General features: G+C 38.6%; 2 protein-coding genes across 3 annotated transcripts; one reads left to right on the top strand and one right to left on the bottom strand.

Annotated features, from left to right (window-relative positions):
- The first annotated feature begins 5,075 nt into the window (after positions 1–5,075).
- Positions 5,076–11,450, top strand: LOC102223678 (ubiquitin-conjugating enzyme E2 L3-like). Of its 2 annotated transcripts, none has more exons than XM_005813061.2 (4): positions 5,076–5,181; positions 6,868–6,963; positions 9,846–10,032; positions 10,576–11,450. In XM_005813061.2, the coding sequence occupies exons 1-4, from the start codon at positions 5,155–5,157 to the stop codon at positions 10,728–10,730; spliced, it is 465 nt and encodes a 154-aa protein (XP_005813118.1). In that variant the 5' UTR covers positions 5,076–5,154; the 3' UTR covers positions 10,731–11,450. The 2 variants fall into 2 exon arrangements, with proteins under 2 accessions (XP_005813118.1, XP_023194084.1); XM_023338316.1 differs by having other exon boundaries at positions 5,103–5,181; positions 6,848–6,963.
- Positions 11,451–11,719: 269 nt separating this feature from the next.
- On the bottom strand, positions 11,720–18,789 carry LOC102224103 (creatine kinase S-type, mitochondrial-like). The gene is made up of 9 exons (XM_005813063.2): positions 18,573–18,789; positions 17,674–17,872; positions 16,388–16,483; positions 16,075–16,296; positions 14,354–14,439; positions 14,105–14,228; positions 13,456–13,590; positions 12,076–12,201; positions 11,720–11,996 (listed from the first exon to the last, which is right to left on the bottom strand). Exons 1-9 carry the CDS (start codon positions 18,719–18,721, stop codon positions 11,880–11,882), a joined length of 1,254 nt encoding a protein of 417 aa, XP_005813120.1. The 5' UTR covers positions 18,722–18,789; the 3' UTR covers positions 11,720–11,879.
- Between the last annotated feature and the right edge of the window lie 198 nt (positions 18,790–18,987).

The following is an 18,987-nucleotide window of genomic DNA, read 5'->3' as shown; positions in this document are numbered from 1 at the left end:
AAAATCCCCCCCCCTCCTCCAAATTGAGAAACAGAAAAGCAGCTGCTCCAAAAGCAGGTTGGGATTCCAGAATGAGTTTCCATGGTGATATAAAGCAAAAAAATATCCCTCGGGCTGAATCTTAGTAATTCAGCCATGACCCATTAATTCTTTTCCTCATATATTAATAAGAGCATCACGACATAGATAAGCTGGCATGTCTATATATATATATATATATATATATATATATATATATATATATATATATATATATATATATATATATATATATAAAATTCTCTGGATTTAGGGAACATCAAATGTTAAACCTTTTGATGTCCGTGATTTTTATTTTCTAATGAAATAACAGTTTAGGACCATCTACGGAAGAGGATTAGGGCCACTGAAAAAAAAATAAATTATGGCCCAGAAAAAAATAAATCTCTGAATTCTGATGTAAAACAAACAAACAAAAATTTCAGTGTCCCGAAAAAAAAAAAAAAAAAAAAATTTCAGTGTCCCGAAAAAAAAAAAAAAAAAATTCAGAAACCACAATTCTGCCGGCAGCAAGCGCTTCAGAACCACAGACAGACGCGAGTTGTGGCGGACAGCTGACGTTTTGGAGAAAGATGTCTGATTTAAGTCACTTTTTACGTGCCAGAGTCCCTGAAGCTTCTATTGCACTAATGGAAGAACAAAAGGTGAGTAAATCAAATGAGATAGTTTGGTGTCTATAGCCCAACGGTTATGGCTAGTAGTTAGCATGTTTGTTAGCTCACGCGGTTATAGCAATAAGCTGATTTACAATGTTAAATCACACAGATGAATAAAGGATGTAACAGCTGGTGATTGCTGGAATTGTCCCGTATATGTTTGGTGCCTTTATTTTATTGTTCTGTTTGAATGTTTTACAATGAAACTAAGGTTAGCTGAATGTCAGCCACCTTCTAAATAAGATGCCCGCTGTGTTAAATTGTGTAACTTTTAGTTCAGTGGAGGACAGAAACTATAGTATATATATGCAAATATTTAAAAGGAAAATGTATGACTTGCACCGATCTGCGGCTGGCTGTAGATCTGATCGTAGGATCTCTTCACCAACACCAACTAATGTGCATATCTGTGCTATTTTATCTTATGTATATCATATGTTTGTGTTACTGCGTTGGAAAAAGTTACATTATGAGAATCACAAAATCATTTTCCTGCACTGTGATGTGTCAGTTCAGGACTGAAATTACATCTCAATCCCTGAACTAAACTATCAGCACATTTATCGCACAGGTGTGGAAATGGTAGGCTTTGTTTAACTAAATCAAAGTTAATGTGATGTTTAATTTTTGTAATAAAAATGGAACTGTAACAATATTTCCTTGTGTGTTTTGATGCATGATACCTTTTACCTTAAACGGACTGTATATTTATGAATCTGTGTTTTTATACTTACATGCTAAAAAATCCAGTCCTTCCTTTTTTGGTAAAATAGAGGATTGAACATTTACTGCTGCTGTTATTGTAATTCTCCCCAAAACAGTAAATCGTTTTAAGCAGGGACCTAAGGATACAATCTAAAAGGTAACTTTAACGTTGATGTGCAGAGTAAATAATTGTCCTTTCTCATCTGTTTATGTGCAGATTGACAGAAGAATTTGCAGAAGACTTGGGCTGTTTAGAAGAAAGAATCAGTCCGACCTTGAAGAAGTGCTGGCTTTTATCCAACAACAAATAATGACTAATGGACAAATGCAAGGTTATCGGTGGCTACATCTTCGTGCGGTTCAACATGAATTGTGGTGTCACAAGACACTGTGAGACATTTGATCAAATTGTTTGACCCAGAAGGTGTGGAACTGAGACGAGCACGACGGTTGAGAAGACGTCAGTACAATTGCAGAGGACCAAATGCACTCTGGCTACGATAAACTAAAACCTTATGGCATTGCTATCAGTGGCTGTATAGATGGTTTTAGCCGACATGTTTTATGGATGGAGGCTTATACCACAAACAATGACCCCAAATTGATTGCAAGTTACTATTTGAAAACAGTTTCATGCGTCAACGGATGTCCAGAGAGGATACGTGCCGACAGAGGCACAGAAAACATTTGTATTGAACAAATGCAGATATTTCTGCGGCAAAACCACACAGACAGTTTTGCAGGGGACAAAAGTTTCCTTTACGGAAGAAGTACATCCAACCAGCGCATAGAAGGCTGGTGGTCGACCCTCGGCAAACAGAGTGCACAGTTTTGGATGAACTTATTTCAAACCTTTCTGGATGATGGTCACTTTACAGGAGACTTTTTGGATAAAAGCCTCATCCAATTCTGCTTTCTTAATCTTATTCAGGTAGAAGTGTTCACTGGTTCACTGTAATGTTTTTGTTTTAAAAAGTATTAAAAGCAAATCTGTAAAAAGTATTAAAAGCAAATCTGCTGGTATGTTTACTAGAAATAATAAAAGCTCTTCTTCAAAGTATTTAGCCACCTTCAGTGCGCATAAAGATAATTTAAAAAGTGTTGCTGTTTATCTCGATCATGCCATTTGATAGTTTTTGCAATGTCTGATAGGTGCCCTCTAAACAGGACTTCCTGCACTGCATTTAATTAAAGACATATTGTGTGCAAGCAAACATAACATTTTCGACATCATTCTGCTAGAACATGAAAGTTTATTGCTGTCATAATTTTATTGTAGAGTTCTGATTTGACCTGACATTAGTCTTCAAGCTGTTACTGTGCTGATAAAAGTAAAACATACAGTTTTGTTGACATGTTTTCATTTCCCAATCCATAGTTTGTTTTGCTTTCACACTGTCATTTGAAGAAACAACGCTGATGCAAAGTTAATTATTGTTCTATGATAATCAGTTATGTACCAAATATCAATCCTTTTAAATGGGTATGCATTATGATTAATGAAAAATATAATTTTTTTTCAAACACAATGCTGTTATGTTAAACTAAAGATATTGACAATGTATGGTTGAGATGTGAACAAAATGGCAGTACAGCAAAAATTATGTCATAAATTGAACACATGAAAACCAGTTCTTTGTGAAATACAAATGAACTTCATTGTTTTGTTTACCAAGAGTTTACATAGTAGAGTTGATACCAGATATTTATGAGCAGTTGATTAATGTAAAAAAATATATATAATAAAAAAATAAATAATAATTAAAAAGTCATGTGTAATTTTTTTCTCACTGTCTGACATTATAAGACAAAACTTTTCCTACTTTTTAAGGTTTTTTTGCTCTTCCTTTGAGAGTGATCAGACAGGAAAGCCAGTAATGAAGCTACACAGCACAGGTCATCAGTCCGGGGCTTGAACCTGTGATGTCCACATTCAGGACTGAGGCCTCCATACATGGGTTGTGCTTTTCCACCGCACCACCCCAACGTTTCTTGTTCTAAGTTAGTTACAATTAGCAAAATTGTATTTTCTAAATTCCAAAAAACACGAGAACATTTTTAGAGCGTTTTTGTGACTTCCTTCAAATGCAACAGTTTATATATTTTTAGTAATTATCAGGGATAACTGTCTTTTAATGCATTTAGACTATAGCTTTTAGACCTGCTCAAATGGAAAATGAGCTTAATCAACATATTGAAAACCATACCAGGAAAGTATTGGGTAAAGTAACATTTTATTAGCAAAAAGTCAAATGTGGTTTCTGAATTTTTTTTTTTATTTTTTTTTTCTGGGACACAGAATTTTTTTTTTTTTTTTTTCCAGGACACTGAAATTTTTTTATTTTTTTTTTTGGACACTGAATTTTTTTTTTTTTTTTTTCGGGACTGAATTTTTTTTTTTTTTTTCGGGACACTGAATTTTTTTTTTTTTTTTTTTTTTTACATGAAAATTCAGAGATTTTTTTTTTTTTTCTGGGCCATAATTTTTTTTTTTTCAGTGGCCCTAATCCTCTTCCGTAACCATCGGGTGGCGATCTTGTTCGTTTAACTTCAGATAAGCGATAAGAATGATGCACTTGGTCCAATATAGATAAAAGTTTGAAACTCAATATTTGAACCTTTTTGCACCTGAAGGTGTTTTTGTTTGTTTGTTTGTTTTTTTGTTGTTGTTGTTTTTTTTGTTTTGTTTTTTTTGTTATTCAGGGTCATGAGTTGTTGGGGAACAACGACGACATTTGTATCTGTAGGCATTATTTTTTTGTGATTTGTGCAGCTTGCGTAATTTGTGAGCAACAAATCACAAACACAAAAAGACGGGGACCAATAGAAAGCTACAACTTCAAATTTTGACACAGTCAATGTTTCAATGTAAGACAAATCAGAAAATAAATGTACTTAATTAGGCTTTGATGTTTTCGCATTTAATTAAAGAGAAGTTGAAGTTTTCTGTCTTTTTTTAAAGAATACAAACTTTCTATTCTAGACAGTGTCAGTCCAATTCAAAAGAGATCAGTACCTGATTCAAATCCCACGTCATGGGCAACTGAAAGTATTGTAGAAAATGGAACAACTGTTGAGAAAAATCCATTTAAAGATGCATGTCGTACTTTTGAAAGATCTCTAAGTCTCTTATTACTCAAAGAGACCAGACTGAGAGCAAAGGGGAAGTTGATATTTAACATTCTTGAGCGACATAATTACTGCTGCTCCATTGAATACATTGTTAATAAAGGCAAATCCTATTCAAATGAACTGTCAACATTTTTTTTCTCTTCGTCAGAAATTTTAGTAATCTATCTATCTATCTATCTATCTATCTATCTATCTATCTATCTATCTATCTATCTATCTATCTATCTATCTATCTATCTATCTATCTATCTATCTATCTATCTATCTATCTATCTATCTATCTATCTATCTATCTATCTATCTATCTATCTATCTATCTATCTATCTATCTATCTATCTATCTATCTATCTATCTATCTATCTATCTATCTATGAGTCAATACTTATTATTTATATATTTTTGATTTATTTTCTGTTTTATTAAGTTTCTATTTCCACAGCACTATTTTCATGTTTCGTTCTTTCCATGTTTTGCGTCCAGCGTCCTTTCTGGGTCCTCCGCGCCGGTAGGGGGCGGTGCAACACTGAGACTCCGCCTTCTCTGCCGCTTCAAACTAAAGTCAAAAGAAGTCGAGGACGGAGTCACGGAAAGAAACAGGAAGAAGACGAACTCGGCAACACAATGACTTCAACCAGGAGACTAGGCAAGGTAAAGCAAAGAAAGGCCTAACCAATCTGTTTTATTTTACTTCTAGACAGTTTAACACACTCGTTGTGGCTTCGTGCGGGGAGCTAAAGAGTCGGGGGAGATAAGAAAGCGGCCGAGTGTTTGTCGCCGACAAAATGAAAGGAGAATGACGTCCGACGGACAGGGATTGAACGGAGAGAAGAGCGAAAAAGGCTGACGGGTGTGATTCAGCACTCTCGGGCAGCTGTCGGAGAACATGTCGGTGCGCTTAGCGTCAGCTGAGTCAAGCTAGCGGGCTGTTGGAGCCGCTGTCACCGTGTAACGACGCTCACAGCCGGGGAGAAAACATGGAGACCGTGGGGCTGGGGCGTGACGTCAGATCTCATCAGAACCTCCAAGCGACTGATAATCAATAGCAGCTATGATCTGGCAATAATCCATACACAGGAAAGGATCTTTCTAGTTGGACCGCGTTGAGGGGGGGAAAAAAAAGCCACATCGTTAGCTTTGTAATCCATCCATCAGTAGAAAAACAATAAGTAATTGGTGATTTGATTATACGTTTAAGAAAAATTTCGATCATATATTAAACTAACGTGATAGATGAATAAAAACCGTCTATTAGCATTACTGCATGAAAAATTGGAAATCTAAATGTAGAGAAATCTAGTGGATTGTAAGGAATTGGGTGATGGAGCATTGATTTGATATGCTTTTACTGCTTTTTTATTTATTTATTTTTTTACAAAATGTAAGATTGTTGTTAAAACTGTACGTAAGAGAGAAGCTGAAAATGCTTTGTTCACACATTGCCACGCTCAATTCAAAAGTGAAACTGAGTCACCAGGCAGGAGGTGATCAAAGAGCAAAACCTATTGATCAAAAGTGATTCAAAACCAATAATATTTCATTAAACACATTGAAAAATGCCACACTGAACTGCAAAAAAAAAAAATTTAAAATTATTTGTGGATAGTAAACTGTAAAGTTAGTGACCCACCAGATCAATTAAATGATCCTGAATTTTTTATCTATTTTTTTTCAAACAGCATACACTGATGTGTATTTAAATTGTTCCCATAAGGGTTTTTTAGTCTTTGATTGTTGATTTGTTCATTTAGAATAAACCTGGGTATCTGTTTTCATGAACCTGTCTGACGGGAGGCCTGCGTCTCATACTTTCAGTTTCTTTGGGACTCATTTGGTTTTGGTTTAGAGTACAGAGAGCATCGGTCTGGCTTTCAGGAATTCCCCCCGACGTCCAAACATCCTCCTCGTCATCTCTACTCCGTAAACTCCCCAAACAATCCGGTTCTCTTGTTCTGACAGGAAAAAAAAAAGAGCAAAGTGGGACAGGCTCAATAAGTAGCTATGTAAGTGGCTGATTTTTCAAATAGTTTTCTTTACTCCCAATAAATGACATTTACCAGCTGGAAGTTGATTAGAATTATTTTTGAACGTAATATAAAATCCCCAAACTAATATCCAAATCAGTTATTAGCAGAAGTGGAGCATCTTTCTCAATATGTCCCTTCATATTTGGCGACAAATAATTATGAAGAGATTTACAATGTTTATTGTCTGATCAGTATTAAACAGTCCAAGGTAATAATTACACATGATTCCCCCTTTTTGGATCCTATGTATTTTGTATAAACATCTGTGCCAAACCTCTGCTCTGTGTGAGATGTGTGTGTTTTGCTGCAGGAGCTGGATGACATCCGCAAATCTGGAATGAAGCATTTCCGGAACATTTCGGTGGATGATGCGAATATTTTGTGCTGGCAGGGACTCATTGTGCCTGTGAGTGCTGACTGTACACGCACACACACACTCGCACACACACACTCACACCCCCCCCACAACAACAAGTAGTGACATATAGGTCTACTAACAATTATTTTGGTTATTAATTATCTTATTTTTGTAACGATCGGACAAAAACAAATTGGCACTTTTTGCAGATTTCTCACTTAGGTGTTATTATTTTATACTATGTATTTATAATATATAATAATGCAATATTATAAATGCATTAAAGGATGCAAATAATATATATATATACATTTTAACATAAGAAAATAAACGATTTTCTAAAGTGTAATAACGTCATTCGTTTAGGAACACCTGATGATTTGTGACAGGATGAATCTGCAGCTAAAACAGTTTAACATCAACATGTGCAAAGTGAAAAACCTTTTCCACTTGACTCAGCATCAACACAGCAGCTGCTGATTAAATATTGGATAAATAAACAGATCTACTAAAAATACAAATTTGATGAATTGATGAAAAGAGAAAGCAAACAAGATGTAGAAAGGATTTGTGCAAATCAGTTATTAGTAAATAAATAAATTGATACTAAAGATGCTTAATAGGAGATTTTTTACAGAATTGGAACCATGTGAAGCTGAAACGTTGCCACTTGAAAAGTTTCTCAGTAGAAGATATTTACAAAGTTAGCTGTTTTTATCATAAGTGCAAACCGTATTTATTTTTTCTACATTTTTTTCTTACTCTGAATATGTTCTTTCAGCAAGTGGCCTTTTCTTTGAGTCTATATATTCTACTTAACGATTAATCCAGGTGATTATTTCAGTAATCGATTAGTTGCGATTAATCATTTTTACCATTGGCTTATGTCCTGAAGATCATCGTTATTAATTAGCTCTTCCTTTTTTCCTTAACAAATCCAGTCCTGTGTGTACTCTCTCTCTAACTCGTCCACTCTGCCTGGTTCCTCCACCTTGTCGCTCTGCGGCCCCCCCTCCATGCTGCTGTTCTCTGCTCTCCGGGTTCCTTCAACGATGATAATAATACAGCCAGTATATTTGCATTAGACAGAGAAACCATTTGCGTTCCCAGTCTGGTTCTTCCTGTAATTCCCGGCAGCTTGTAACACGTCACATGACTGTAACACGGAGACACTCAGCTTGTCTTCCTCACTCTTCCTCCAGAGGAATGCTGCTGCTGCTGCTGCTGCTGCTGCTGCTGCTGCTCATGAGCTCAAGTTACACATTAGTGCAACAGTCGCCGCACCTGTTGCTTCTGAGTTATTCCAGTTGATTCCGTGTCGCGTATTATTTATTTTTTTAAGAGTTGTTTAAGCCATTCAGATCAAGAATCTGATGGTCAAGATCAGCCGCATCAAACAAAGCAGTTACAAAATATTGCATATAAATAACACAAAGACTATTTAATAAGCCTTCACATTTACGCTGTCCTTGTTTAACTCTTTTTTTTTAATCTAACTCACCATCATGGCTTTTAAAGGAAATGAGAAAGCAGATGAGTTAGCTGATGAAACTGTGAAATATCAAATACACATTCTTAGAAGTTGAAACTTTTTTTGTAGTTCAGAGTTTAGTTCAGAGAAATAAAAAGGCAATTATTGTTTTCCTTTTTTTATTATTTTTGTGGCATATATTGTGACAATAGTCTCTAAATAGCTGATTTTTGCCGGTGGGATTATGATATTTGCTGTTTGAACATTCCCTCCACCCCCCAACGTTTAGGTCTCAAAGTCTCAATATATTAGAAAACTTTCTTTAATTCAGTTATTGTTAGTTGTTTAGTGGTACAGTTACACAGAGGTCACATCTTTATTCATAATTATTTAAATTCCTTTTGCCCCGTCCAGAGCAGAAAACATTCACAGCTTGGTTGGGACCTGAAGGCAAAGTGAAACTAACTGCAGGCTCCCATAGCGTGACAAGTGGTCCGGCAGTTTTGTTTGTTTTGCTTCATAAAAATCATATCGGCTATAAAATGTGCCGCCGCCACTTCCTGCTGAGTGTCAAAGCTCACATAATGAAGCATCAACACTAATCCTGCATTCTGAGTTTTCTGAGTCACTGCGATGTTTTTTGGTTTACTCTGAGTCGGGCCTTTATGTTCTTTCTGGTCAGCGGTGGTTTCATCGATGTTCAGTCTCTTTCTTGACGCAGAATCATAAACTGTGACCTTAACTGAGGCAAGTGGCACCTGCAGTGCTCAGGATATAGTTCTGGTATTTCTGGTACATCGGTCACTCCCAGGAAAATCCACCACTCTTCCAAGTTTTTCATTAGTTTTTTTTCTGAAATGCCAAAGCCTTATAGAATGGCTTTGTAACCTTTTAAATACTGATGGCTGCCAGTGAATTTGTTCTTGTATTTCTGTGCATTGTTCAGATCAATAAGCATGAGCTGTTGGATTTGGAGATCAACTTTATGTTTTCAAAATGGTTAACAAATGAGGTCTTTATTATAATTATGTGAAGTCAAGCAGAAAGGGTGGAGCTTTTCACATGTTGATGTTAGAAGTCATTTTTTTAAGATGCAAAAATGGCTTGGAAGAAAAATCTGATTGTCAGACTAATCGATTAATCTAATCAATAGCTAAAGTATTTGTTAGTTGCCTGGTGAAATAGAACCTGGTTTTCCAAAAAATGTGATTTGTTTATGATTTAACACTGTGCCACAAGTTCATGTGTTGACCTTTTTTTTTTTTTTTTTAGAAACAACCAATTTTACTGATGTAGAAATTAAAATGAGTGAAAAACATTTTTCCTATTAAGCCCCTGGATGAAAACCGTTACAAATGTTTGTCCTTTTTCAATTAGTGGGAAGAAAAAAAAAAGTTTGGTTTTAGGAAAGTTCTCGTTAAAATCTGCAAACCCTTTTTTCTTTTTCTCCCCAATCCAGGACTGTCCTCCGTATGACAAAGGAGCCTTTCGGATTGAGATCATCTTCCCTGCAGAGTATCCCTTCAAGCCCCCCAAGATCACCTTCAAGACGAAGATCTACCATCCCAACATCGATGAGAAGGGCCAGGTGTGTCTGCCCATCATCAGCGTGGAGAACTGGAAGCCGGCCACGAAAACATGCCAAGGTGAGAAGAGGAGGCGGGACTTTCATACGGAGGCCCTTAAGGGACACAGAGGGAATGTTTTTTTTCTTTTGAGTTTCTTCGCAATAATGTACTAGTCAGTTCTTGACTCCTGGAACTCTTTGTGTTGTAATGTAAGGTTTTTCCAGTGTCTCTTTAGTGAGATGTGTGAAGTTTTGTCTTTGTTTTGTTTTTTTACAAATGCGCCACAAACTTGTGTGCAAAAGCAAAACGGGTGAAACCTGCTTTCTGTCGCTCTCCATTCCCTCCGAGACAGAAACAGAAACTTTCTGTTCACGGGTTAAAGTCATCTGAGAGTTTTGGTCGTGTCTTTTTCATATCTGTAGTCTGACTTGAGTCCCATCTCAACCTTACATGAACACGCAGTATATAGATACATTTTCATTCATTTAAGGATGTATAAACACGTTTTCAGTGAGTCTCTTTCAAATTGACATTTATCACTGTTCACAAAGTAAACCAGGGTGTATTTACCATCATCATCATTACTATTAACATTTTTGTTTTGTTGTCGCTGCCTTCCAGTGATTCAGTGTCTGATCGCTCTGGTGAACGCCCCCCAGCCGGAGCACCCGCTGAGGGCCGACCTGGCAGAGGAGTACACTAAGGACCGCGCAAAATTCATGAAGAACGCCGAGGAGTTCACAAAGAAACACAGTGAAAAGCGACCTGTGGACTGATGACACGACGACGACCTGCACCTGTTAGCCTCCTTTCTGTTTTCTGATCGAAGACCCCAGCCTGACTCTCTGTTCTTATCCCCCCTCTGCCCCCCCCCCCTCCCGAGTTTCACAAAGATACCCCCTCCCCCCCATTCTTGTGTACCTGCAATGTTTAGCACTCTCCAACCAATCTTTAATAGAGGCTTGTGTTTCTGTTTTACTTTGCCAAAAACAAAAAAGAAAAAAAAACCAAGCAGGACTTTTTGGTGAGTAGGCAGCTTCTGGCCTCTAGGTGTCATCTTTTGGTTGTTTTTGACTTCTTTCTATCAATTTCTTTTTAGAAAAAAACACAATAAATTGTCTGAGGTGGCATCCTGAAGGTTAAATTAATAATAAAAAAGTGCTTTTTCCTAGTGCTTACTGAAATGTTGAATGTTATCTCCGATGACACAGTTCTTATTCCCATCTTTTTAGGCTTCCTTTCCGAATTTAACAGCATCTAAAGCCGTGTTGGTTTTTTTTTGGTTTTTTTCCTTTTTCTTTCTCATCATCCTCCAAACAGTTGGAATCAAATCAGAATTTGTTACTGATAAAGCCCAGATGTAAAACGGAGATAATGACCATGCAGCGTTCAGGTGTCATTTAAAATCATTATTTTGTATTTTAAGGAAAATGATTCCTTCGAAATAAAATATTTCCACCTCTTTTGGCCGCCTCAGGAGAAGTGGTAAAACTACAGCATGGCGTTGTCTTGGATTCATGTCTGCTGAAGAGATGGAGATTTATTGATTTATCATCACCTTCCTAAAATAATAGAATAAGTTTTTTTTTTTTCTTTGCCTAAATCATCTATTGGCAATAAAGTGTTTTTTTTTTCTTTTTTGTCAAAATTGCTTTTGGCATAAAACGAAATAGGCCTATTTTTTTTGTTTTGTTTTAGGAAAGTGATGACATTAAAGCTAAAAGGATCCAAACATCTGATGTAATAGAAAGTGAAACTAGTCAACTCGTTTTAAATAGTTTTTTTTATTAAAGTCAGGGTAATCCTTAACTTGAGGTAGACTTTTCTGCAGGTCATGTCGAAGATCTTTTTTTTTTCTTTTCTTTTTTTACCCTGAAGATGTACAATCTTTGAGACACCAGCCTCTAGTTGTAGTGCCAACGCTCTCACTTCTTGAACATAACCAGCGGAGCGGGCACCTGGATGTCCTGGCCCTTTTCCAGCTTCTTCTCGCACTCGATCAGGTAGTTGACCCCGTCGACCACCAGCTGAACCAGCTCCACCTAAATTGCAAGCGACCCGAAATGTCACTTGACCGGCAGCAACGCATGTAGACCACAGGGAGCCGGGAGGAAGGCTCACCTCGGATTTGCCCAGACGGTCCAGGTTGGAAATGTCGAAGGTGTCTCCGGTGGCCGCCGTGTCCACTCCGCCCGTGCCTCGCTTCTGCAGCCGCAGGTTGTCCAGGATTTTGGAGAAACGCGGGTCCTGCAGAGCAAATGGAGACACGAGTCACGACTTGTTTAAAAATAAATGAACGTAGTTGGTATGTTTTGCTTTCTTAACATAAAGAGACATTTTAGGCTGTTTAAAAAAAAAACTGCAAAGTTAAACATTCTATAATGTTTGAGGCTAAATGACTAAAAGTATAACACACTGGTTTGTTTTGTGTCTACTTTGTTTTGTGAAGGAGATGAAAATTGCGTCTCCTTTTTAATCAGGAATGAATAAATCGATGTTAAATACAGAACATTTCAACTAGAAACATTTTTTTCCCCTACCGTTTTGGCGCCCCCTCTGGCGCAGCGCCCCTATGCGTCCTATTTAATGCATAGCCGCTCCTTGTCCGCTGTTCCTGAACAGCTTATCCCAATATTTCTCAGACATATGCAGAGAGAAAACTGTTGCACATCATCACTCTGAACACTCTACCTCATGTAGTTTGTAGCATCATGGTAGCTGAGAAAGAACGACGATAGAGATGAATAGAGAGAAAACCTGCTGGAAGCTGCAAAACAATCCCTTCATTAAATTGCGATTGTTTTTGTGATTATTTTTCTTTCTTTTTTTTATTTTATTTTATTTGTGATGCCACTTTAGAAATATTTGTAAAGAATTGTGCGACATTTGCGCTTATGACGGAAAATGTGACTTTTTATCGATCACAGACATGTAAGTTAACAGGTAAGACTGAGGCAAGCAGTGCAGTAGAAGTAAAATGCTGCCACCTGCAGGTGGTTAGCTGTCACATCAGCTTGTTTTAACATTTTTTGCTTGTGGAAAATTAGCAACCAACTGGCAATTATACATGAAAAATGCGAGGAATTGCAAAAACAAACAAAGGAAATACTGCTTTAGACTTTCCAAAGAAAGCAAGGGAATCATTTAGGCCAAATAATATCCATGTGTTGCAATGGCTGAATTCTATCAAGACCTGAAGTTCACTGTATCCAGTCATTCTGAGCGATTTTCAGCTGTTTTGTAGAGAGGAACAGTCAAACATGGTAGAGACACGACCCAAAAGACTGGCAAGCAGAGCTGGTTCTTGTAAACCACACACCGTTTGCCTGGCACTCTACCGTCCTGAAGTGCAGGAATGAACGCAGATTTTTAAAAAAGAAGGTAAAGCTGATTGATAAACATCGACTCGTTGGATTTAACCGATGTCGCCAAATGGCCCCAGAGAAGTGACATAATGGAGGGCGTTAACAGAACATGCTGGCGTTGGGTCGGCCGCGTCACCTTGCTGAGGTTTGGCAGGCGGACATGAACCCCGGCCCGGAGGCCCGTGCCCAGGTTGGACGGGCATGTGAGGACGTATCCCAGACGCTCATTCCACATGAATTCCCAGCCTCTCTCCTGGATCAGATGCTCAACCTGACCCATAAAAAGAAAACATATGAATGGATTACTTAAAAAAAAATAATAATAATACAATTAATATGAAAAAAGTTCCAACAAAGAGCAAAACTACCACCTTAAAATGATTTACTCTCACGCACTGGAACTTCACAAAATCTTACCAAATCATTTTGGTCTACTTTATAGTGCAAATATGTTAGTATACTTGAAGTAGGACAAAACAAGTAACTTTTCAGAAACATTTAATAATTTGTATTAAGTCAACAATTCCTTAATATTGATATCAATACCTATATCAAGACACTTTTCCCAAAGTTCTAAGTGAAAAAATTCTGCCAATGGAGCTAGTATTATTTTTTTTCATCAATGTTAAGGAATTATTGACTTCAAACAAGATCATATATTTTTCTGAAGTTACTTTTAAGTTAGTTGTGTCTTATTTCAAGTGTACTAAGGCATTGGTAGTAGAAACTAGACAAAAAAAATACTTGATGAGGTTTATTGTTTTTGCATTGCGGCTCCAGCATGCCTGTTTGAGGCCACTGCAGAATCTCTCAAACACTCTCTTCATGTTGCCGCCCTTCTCCATGGAGATGACTCTGGTGTGGTCTTCCTCATTGACCCAGATCAGGAAGGTCTTCTCATTGTTGTGCCTGAAGACAAGAAACCGCAGACCCCTTTGTGAAGTACGGCGCTCACCAGGTGTGAACAGGAAAACGATTAGCACAAGAACTGGCGACAGACAGCGAACACAAGTGTCCAGCTGCGTGGACCGTACCAGATCCCCCTGGCGTCTGGCCAGTCTCTGGCCATGAAGGCGCACGTCAGCAGAGGGGAGACGGGCTTGTCAAACAGGAAGTGGTCCTACAGATAAAAAGGTAGAGAGAGGCAGCAGGATGTTTAAAGAACAACTAATATGTATTCATTAACTGGCAGAGGGAGGAATGAGCAGGTACAGTCCTGTGAAACGGTCAGATTTCTTCTATTTTGACTTTTTTTGAATGTTGAAAGAAATTTTAATATGCGACAAAGATGACCTGAGTTAAATACAAAAAATATTTTTTCTAATAATTATTGTATAAGGGAAAAGACGCTTTCCAAGCCAACCTGGCCCTGTTGGGCATAAGTGATAAAATAATTGCAATAAAACTGCAAAGTTCAGAAATAAACCTCACAAACCATTAGTAACAAACAATGACTTTGTTTTCTACTATTTTTTATTTTTTACACAATGTGTTGCTTTTTGAGATCAGAGAGCTTCTTTTTCTATGATCTATTATATTTGCAGGTCAGGTAATAATAAGGGAAATGTTTGACTTATGAATCTGAGCTCAGCTTTAAAAAAACAGTTTAATCACATTTAATTCGTGATTTCAGAAAAGATCAGGTTGGTTTAGCCAACTCTTTTTCTTTACTGAATGAGCTCATAAGTTGAAAATGACGAGCCCTCTAGAATGTACTTTTTCACAGTACATTCTAGAAATGTAGAAATGTGAATCTTTCAGTGTCTAACGGTTCAATTCCATTTTGATTGTTAGGTTCAATTCAGGAACAATTTTCGATTCAAAAACCAATTTTTCAATTCAAACGGTCTAGAGATTTTGTTTAAATTGTGACTGACGAGAGAGAAACAAAAAGCTTTAACAAATAGAACATTAAATGAAAACACTTCTGTAAAGTTCCAGATTCTATATCAACATATCAAACTTCAAGTAACACGGGATATTTACGGGAAAATACTAATACGGGAGCATGATGGGAAAGAGGGTTAAGTCCCAGCCAAAACGGGAGACGTGACAGGTATGGCATACAGTTCTGCAACTTAAATTACCAGTATGAGGTTAGCTTAGCTGCTGGCTCTGTCTTAAATAAGAAAATACCAAAGAAGTATTCAAAATATGTACAGTCGGTGAGATTGCCTTCTGCAGTGACTGAGTGGACGCGCAATTCGACATGCGGTGTACTTGCAAAAGAGCGGCAAAAACGCATTTTAAAATCAACTTTTGAATCGATTCAGAATTCCAAGGGCTTGGAATTTAATTTCTTTATACAATCAATTTTCTATTTCTTAGGAGTTCACTAAACATCGGCCTGCCCAGATCCTCTGCAGTCAGGCCAGGGTCAGAACCTGAACTACTTAAGCCGTTTAACGTAGAGACAGGTTGGTCAAACCGGCTGTGGGCCGGAAGGATCGCCTGTAGCAGTCTGTATTACAGCAAATTTGAAGAGACCTCTGACTGAAGACACTCTGTTTTCCAGTGACAGTTTCATGAAGAGCGTTTCCCTTTAACGTGTTGTTGCCGGACCACCCGGTCTAGATCCAACAAAGTTTTCTCTTGCATTGTATGAATAATCTTATTTTGCTAATTTAACTTTGTCAAAAAAACAACAACAAAAAAACAGATAAGTCTCAACTTATTATTAGTGACTGTTGATCAGCATCAACTGAGTCCTCTTTTCCTCCTCCATATCTAAGGATTCATAGCGTCGATGACTCACATCAATAAGCTGCTGCTGCTCTTTCTCCGTCATGTCGCCCAGGCCGTAGTAGCGGCCGGCGAGGTCTCCCTTCAGGCCGGCCAGAGCGGTCACCACCACCCGCTCCACCTCACGCCGCTCGGCCCTGGAACAGGCCGGGGGGAGGCTCAGCCCACGAATGCTGCGGCCCGTCCGGACGCGCGACGACAGAACGTAGTTCTCGTCGAACATCCCGTGTTTTAGCTGGAGGCAGAAGAAGAGACGGCGAAGACGCCAGTGAGTGGTTTTATTAGCGTCGGGCCAGTAAGACAGAACGGGTCAGCTGCGGTTCCACCTTAGAGGCGTCCAGGTCTGTGGGGTGTCTCATGGTTCTGGGGTCGTAGCCGTTGTGTCTGTCTTTGATTATCGGATCAAAGAGTTCAGCAAACACCTGGAGGAAACAGCAAAAGGCTTGAGAGGCACTACATTTACCAAATCTCAAACACTAATATATGTAGAGCCTTGTTGTGACTGGAAGAAACACAAACGAAAGACATTCCAGACACAACCTTTAACAACCAATGTTAAATCAGACCTTTCCTGTTTTAGGTTCTTTATAATGACCTAAATTGGGTCAAAGCTGCAGTAACTTTTAATGTATATATATATATATTTAACATATTTGTTACAACTATCACCATGTCATGACAATATAATATTAGATAGATGACCTGTGAAAATATCAAGCTGTTCCACCTCCTCCCAGTGCTACTATGCTACTAAGAAATGCACCACTCCTCGTCAGAAACAACCAATCAGAGCAAAGAGGAGGGCCTTAGTGCTGCCAATCACAGTCCTGGATGCCCTGCTTAATGTGCTAATGACGGAGAAGCAACTTACCGTTCCAGGGAAACTTTATATACGCCATCATTGGTGGTCATGCTAACTAGCCTTAGCATTCCTGCCAGGTTCCGCTAAGTACCAGCATGATTGAAAGCGCTAAGACCCTCCTCCTAGCTCTGATTGGTTGTTTCTAGTTAGCATCGGAAGAAGGCACACATTATCTCTCTAATATCTACTGGTGTGTCAGGGTCATTGTAGATATATAAAAATGGAGGAGTAATTTTCCACAACAAAACATGGACATTTTCAAGTATTTTTTTTTCTAGAAAATTTCAGAAATTAAAAGTCTAAAAAGTTTTTCTTGGAGAAATGCTTATTCTTCAACCTATATACAGTATATATATATACAGTATATATTATATATATATATTTTTATTAAAAGGTCACATTTATGGAAAAATCCTTTTTTTGTGTTGATGACGCTGTTGTCAGCTGCGTCTGGGTCAAAGACGTACGGCCGTACCGCCGTCCGTCTGCTTGCAGCCATTTCCACGCGTCTGAGGCGCTAACGTAAACACTGAGTTGGGAGGGCGTGGCCAGCAGCAGCTCATTAGCATAATCGTAATCAAAACAGGTAGAACTACTCAAAAAACATATCTAGAATTGAGAATGGTTTTGAGTAGTAAATGTAATGAACATGTTTATCGTCGTCTCCAGCTTGTAGCAGCAGAGGACCTTTAAGTCACGAAACTGGAGCGTTTCAGTTTTCCCTGCTCATGTGTGGGACTCTCGCGTTACCTCGTAGCTTTCCTCGTCGCCAGCGACACAGCCCACCGTCTTGATGAAGGGGTGACCCGGGTTGTCCACCCCGGTCTGGATGCACTGGTCGAGGGTCCAGTTGTTGGGAGTCACCTTGTCCCTCAGTTTGGCGTAAACGGCCGGAGTCAGAGCGGTGGCCATGCAGTTGTTGTGTTTCCTCAGGTCAGGGAAGTCTGAGCTGTCAGGAAGGAAGAGGAGGAAGAAATGAACAAGAGAAGAAAAGCTGTTTAGAAACAAAGAAAGTTTTTTTCCCCTATATTTTAAACGTAAAATATTTATATTATTTATGTTCAGTTTTGGTTTAATTACTGAGTGTGTTTAGGAGATTGGATGTTTAAGTCTGTATACTTTAGTTAACAATTACTTGATTACTAAATTAGTCGACAATTATTTTTAATAATTGATTAATCACTATTAATCTAACTGCTTCAGCCACAATGTGATTCGTTAATGAATCAAACTCTCTTTGGCTTCCTTATGTCATGTCAGTGAAGCGATCCAGGAAGTGACCTGAGATAAACTCGCTTAAAAAATAAAGTCAAATAAATCCGTTCATTCTCAGGTTTAAAGGTTGAAGCTTTCCTTGAATTTGCTTCCCATCCACAGGGCGACTAGGAAAGGCAGACATGAGCGGCATCTGAAACCTTAAGAGAAAGTGAGTCAAAGGTAGCATAGATGAAACATGAGAGCGTCTCTGGTCACGCAGGCATTTGCCGCTGCGTCAGTCACGACCCCCAACCAACGCTCACCGTCCGCTGATGGAATCCATCTCTCTGAGCCTCAGAATGAGGTCATCACACCTGAAATCATGCTTCTGGGAAACGGAAAGGTTTCTGATACTTCTGTACCTGGCCCCCCATCCAGGTCGTCCATCTTACCTGGGAGGGTAGAGCTTCTTCCTGGCCTCGGCAGCCAGGGAGCTGTTCTCGTTCAGCAGGACGCCGGTGGCCACGGTGCCCGCGCCCAGGCTGGCCAGCAGCACGGCCGTGCCGCGGCCCGAGATCAGACGCCTGAAGGAGCCCGACATTTTTCCTCCAGAGAAGTACCTCAAGTAGGGATCAGTAGAAGAAGAGCTAGAAACGCCAAGAAAGACAGAAACTGAAGGAGGAAATGGCAAAACGGCACAAAAGCAATCGGTAAGGTCTGGAAATTATGCAAATTGGCAGAAATAAATAACTGAATAGTTTTGCGAGCGCATGCAGATCACACTGTGACATTATTTAATATGATAAAGTCGTTAATGGAGTGGTGTCCGAACTTTTTGTCACAAGAACCGAAACCATCAGTAATTGA

The sequence above is a fragment of the Xiphophorus maculatus genome, chromosome 8 (genome assembly GCF_002775205.1).
Source record: "Xiphophorus maculatus strain JP 163 A chromosome 8, X_maculatus-5.0-male, whole genome shotgun sequence".
Lineage (NCBI taxonomy): Eukaryota > Metazoa > Chordata > Actinopteri > Cyprinodontiformes > Poeciliidae > Xiphophorus > Xiphophorus maculatus.
This window is presented reverse-complemented; position numbering and strand designations above follow the sequence as displayed.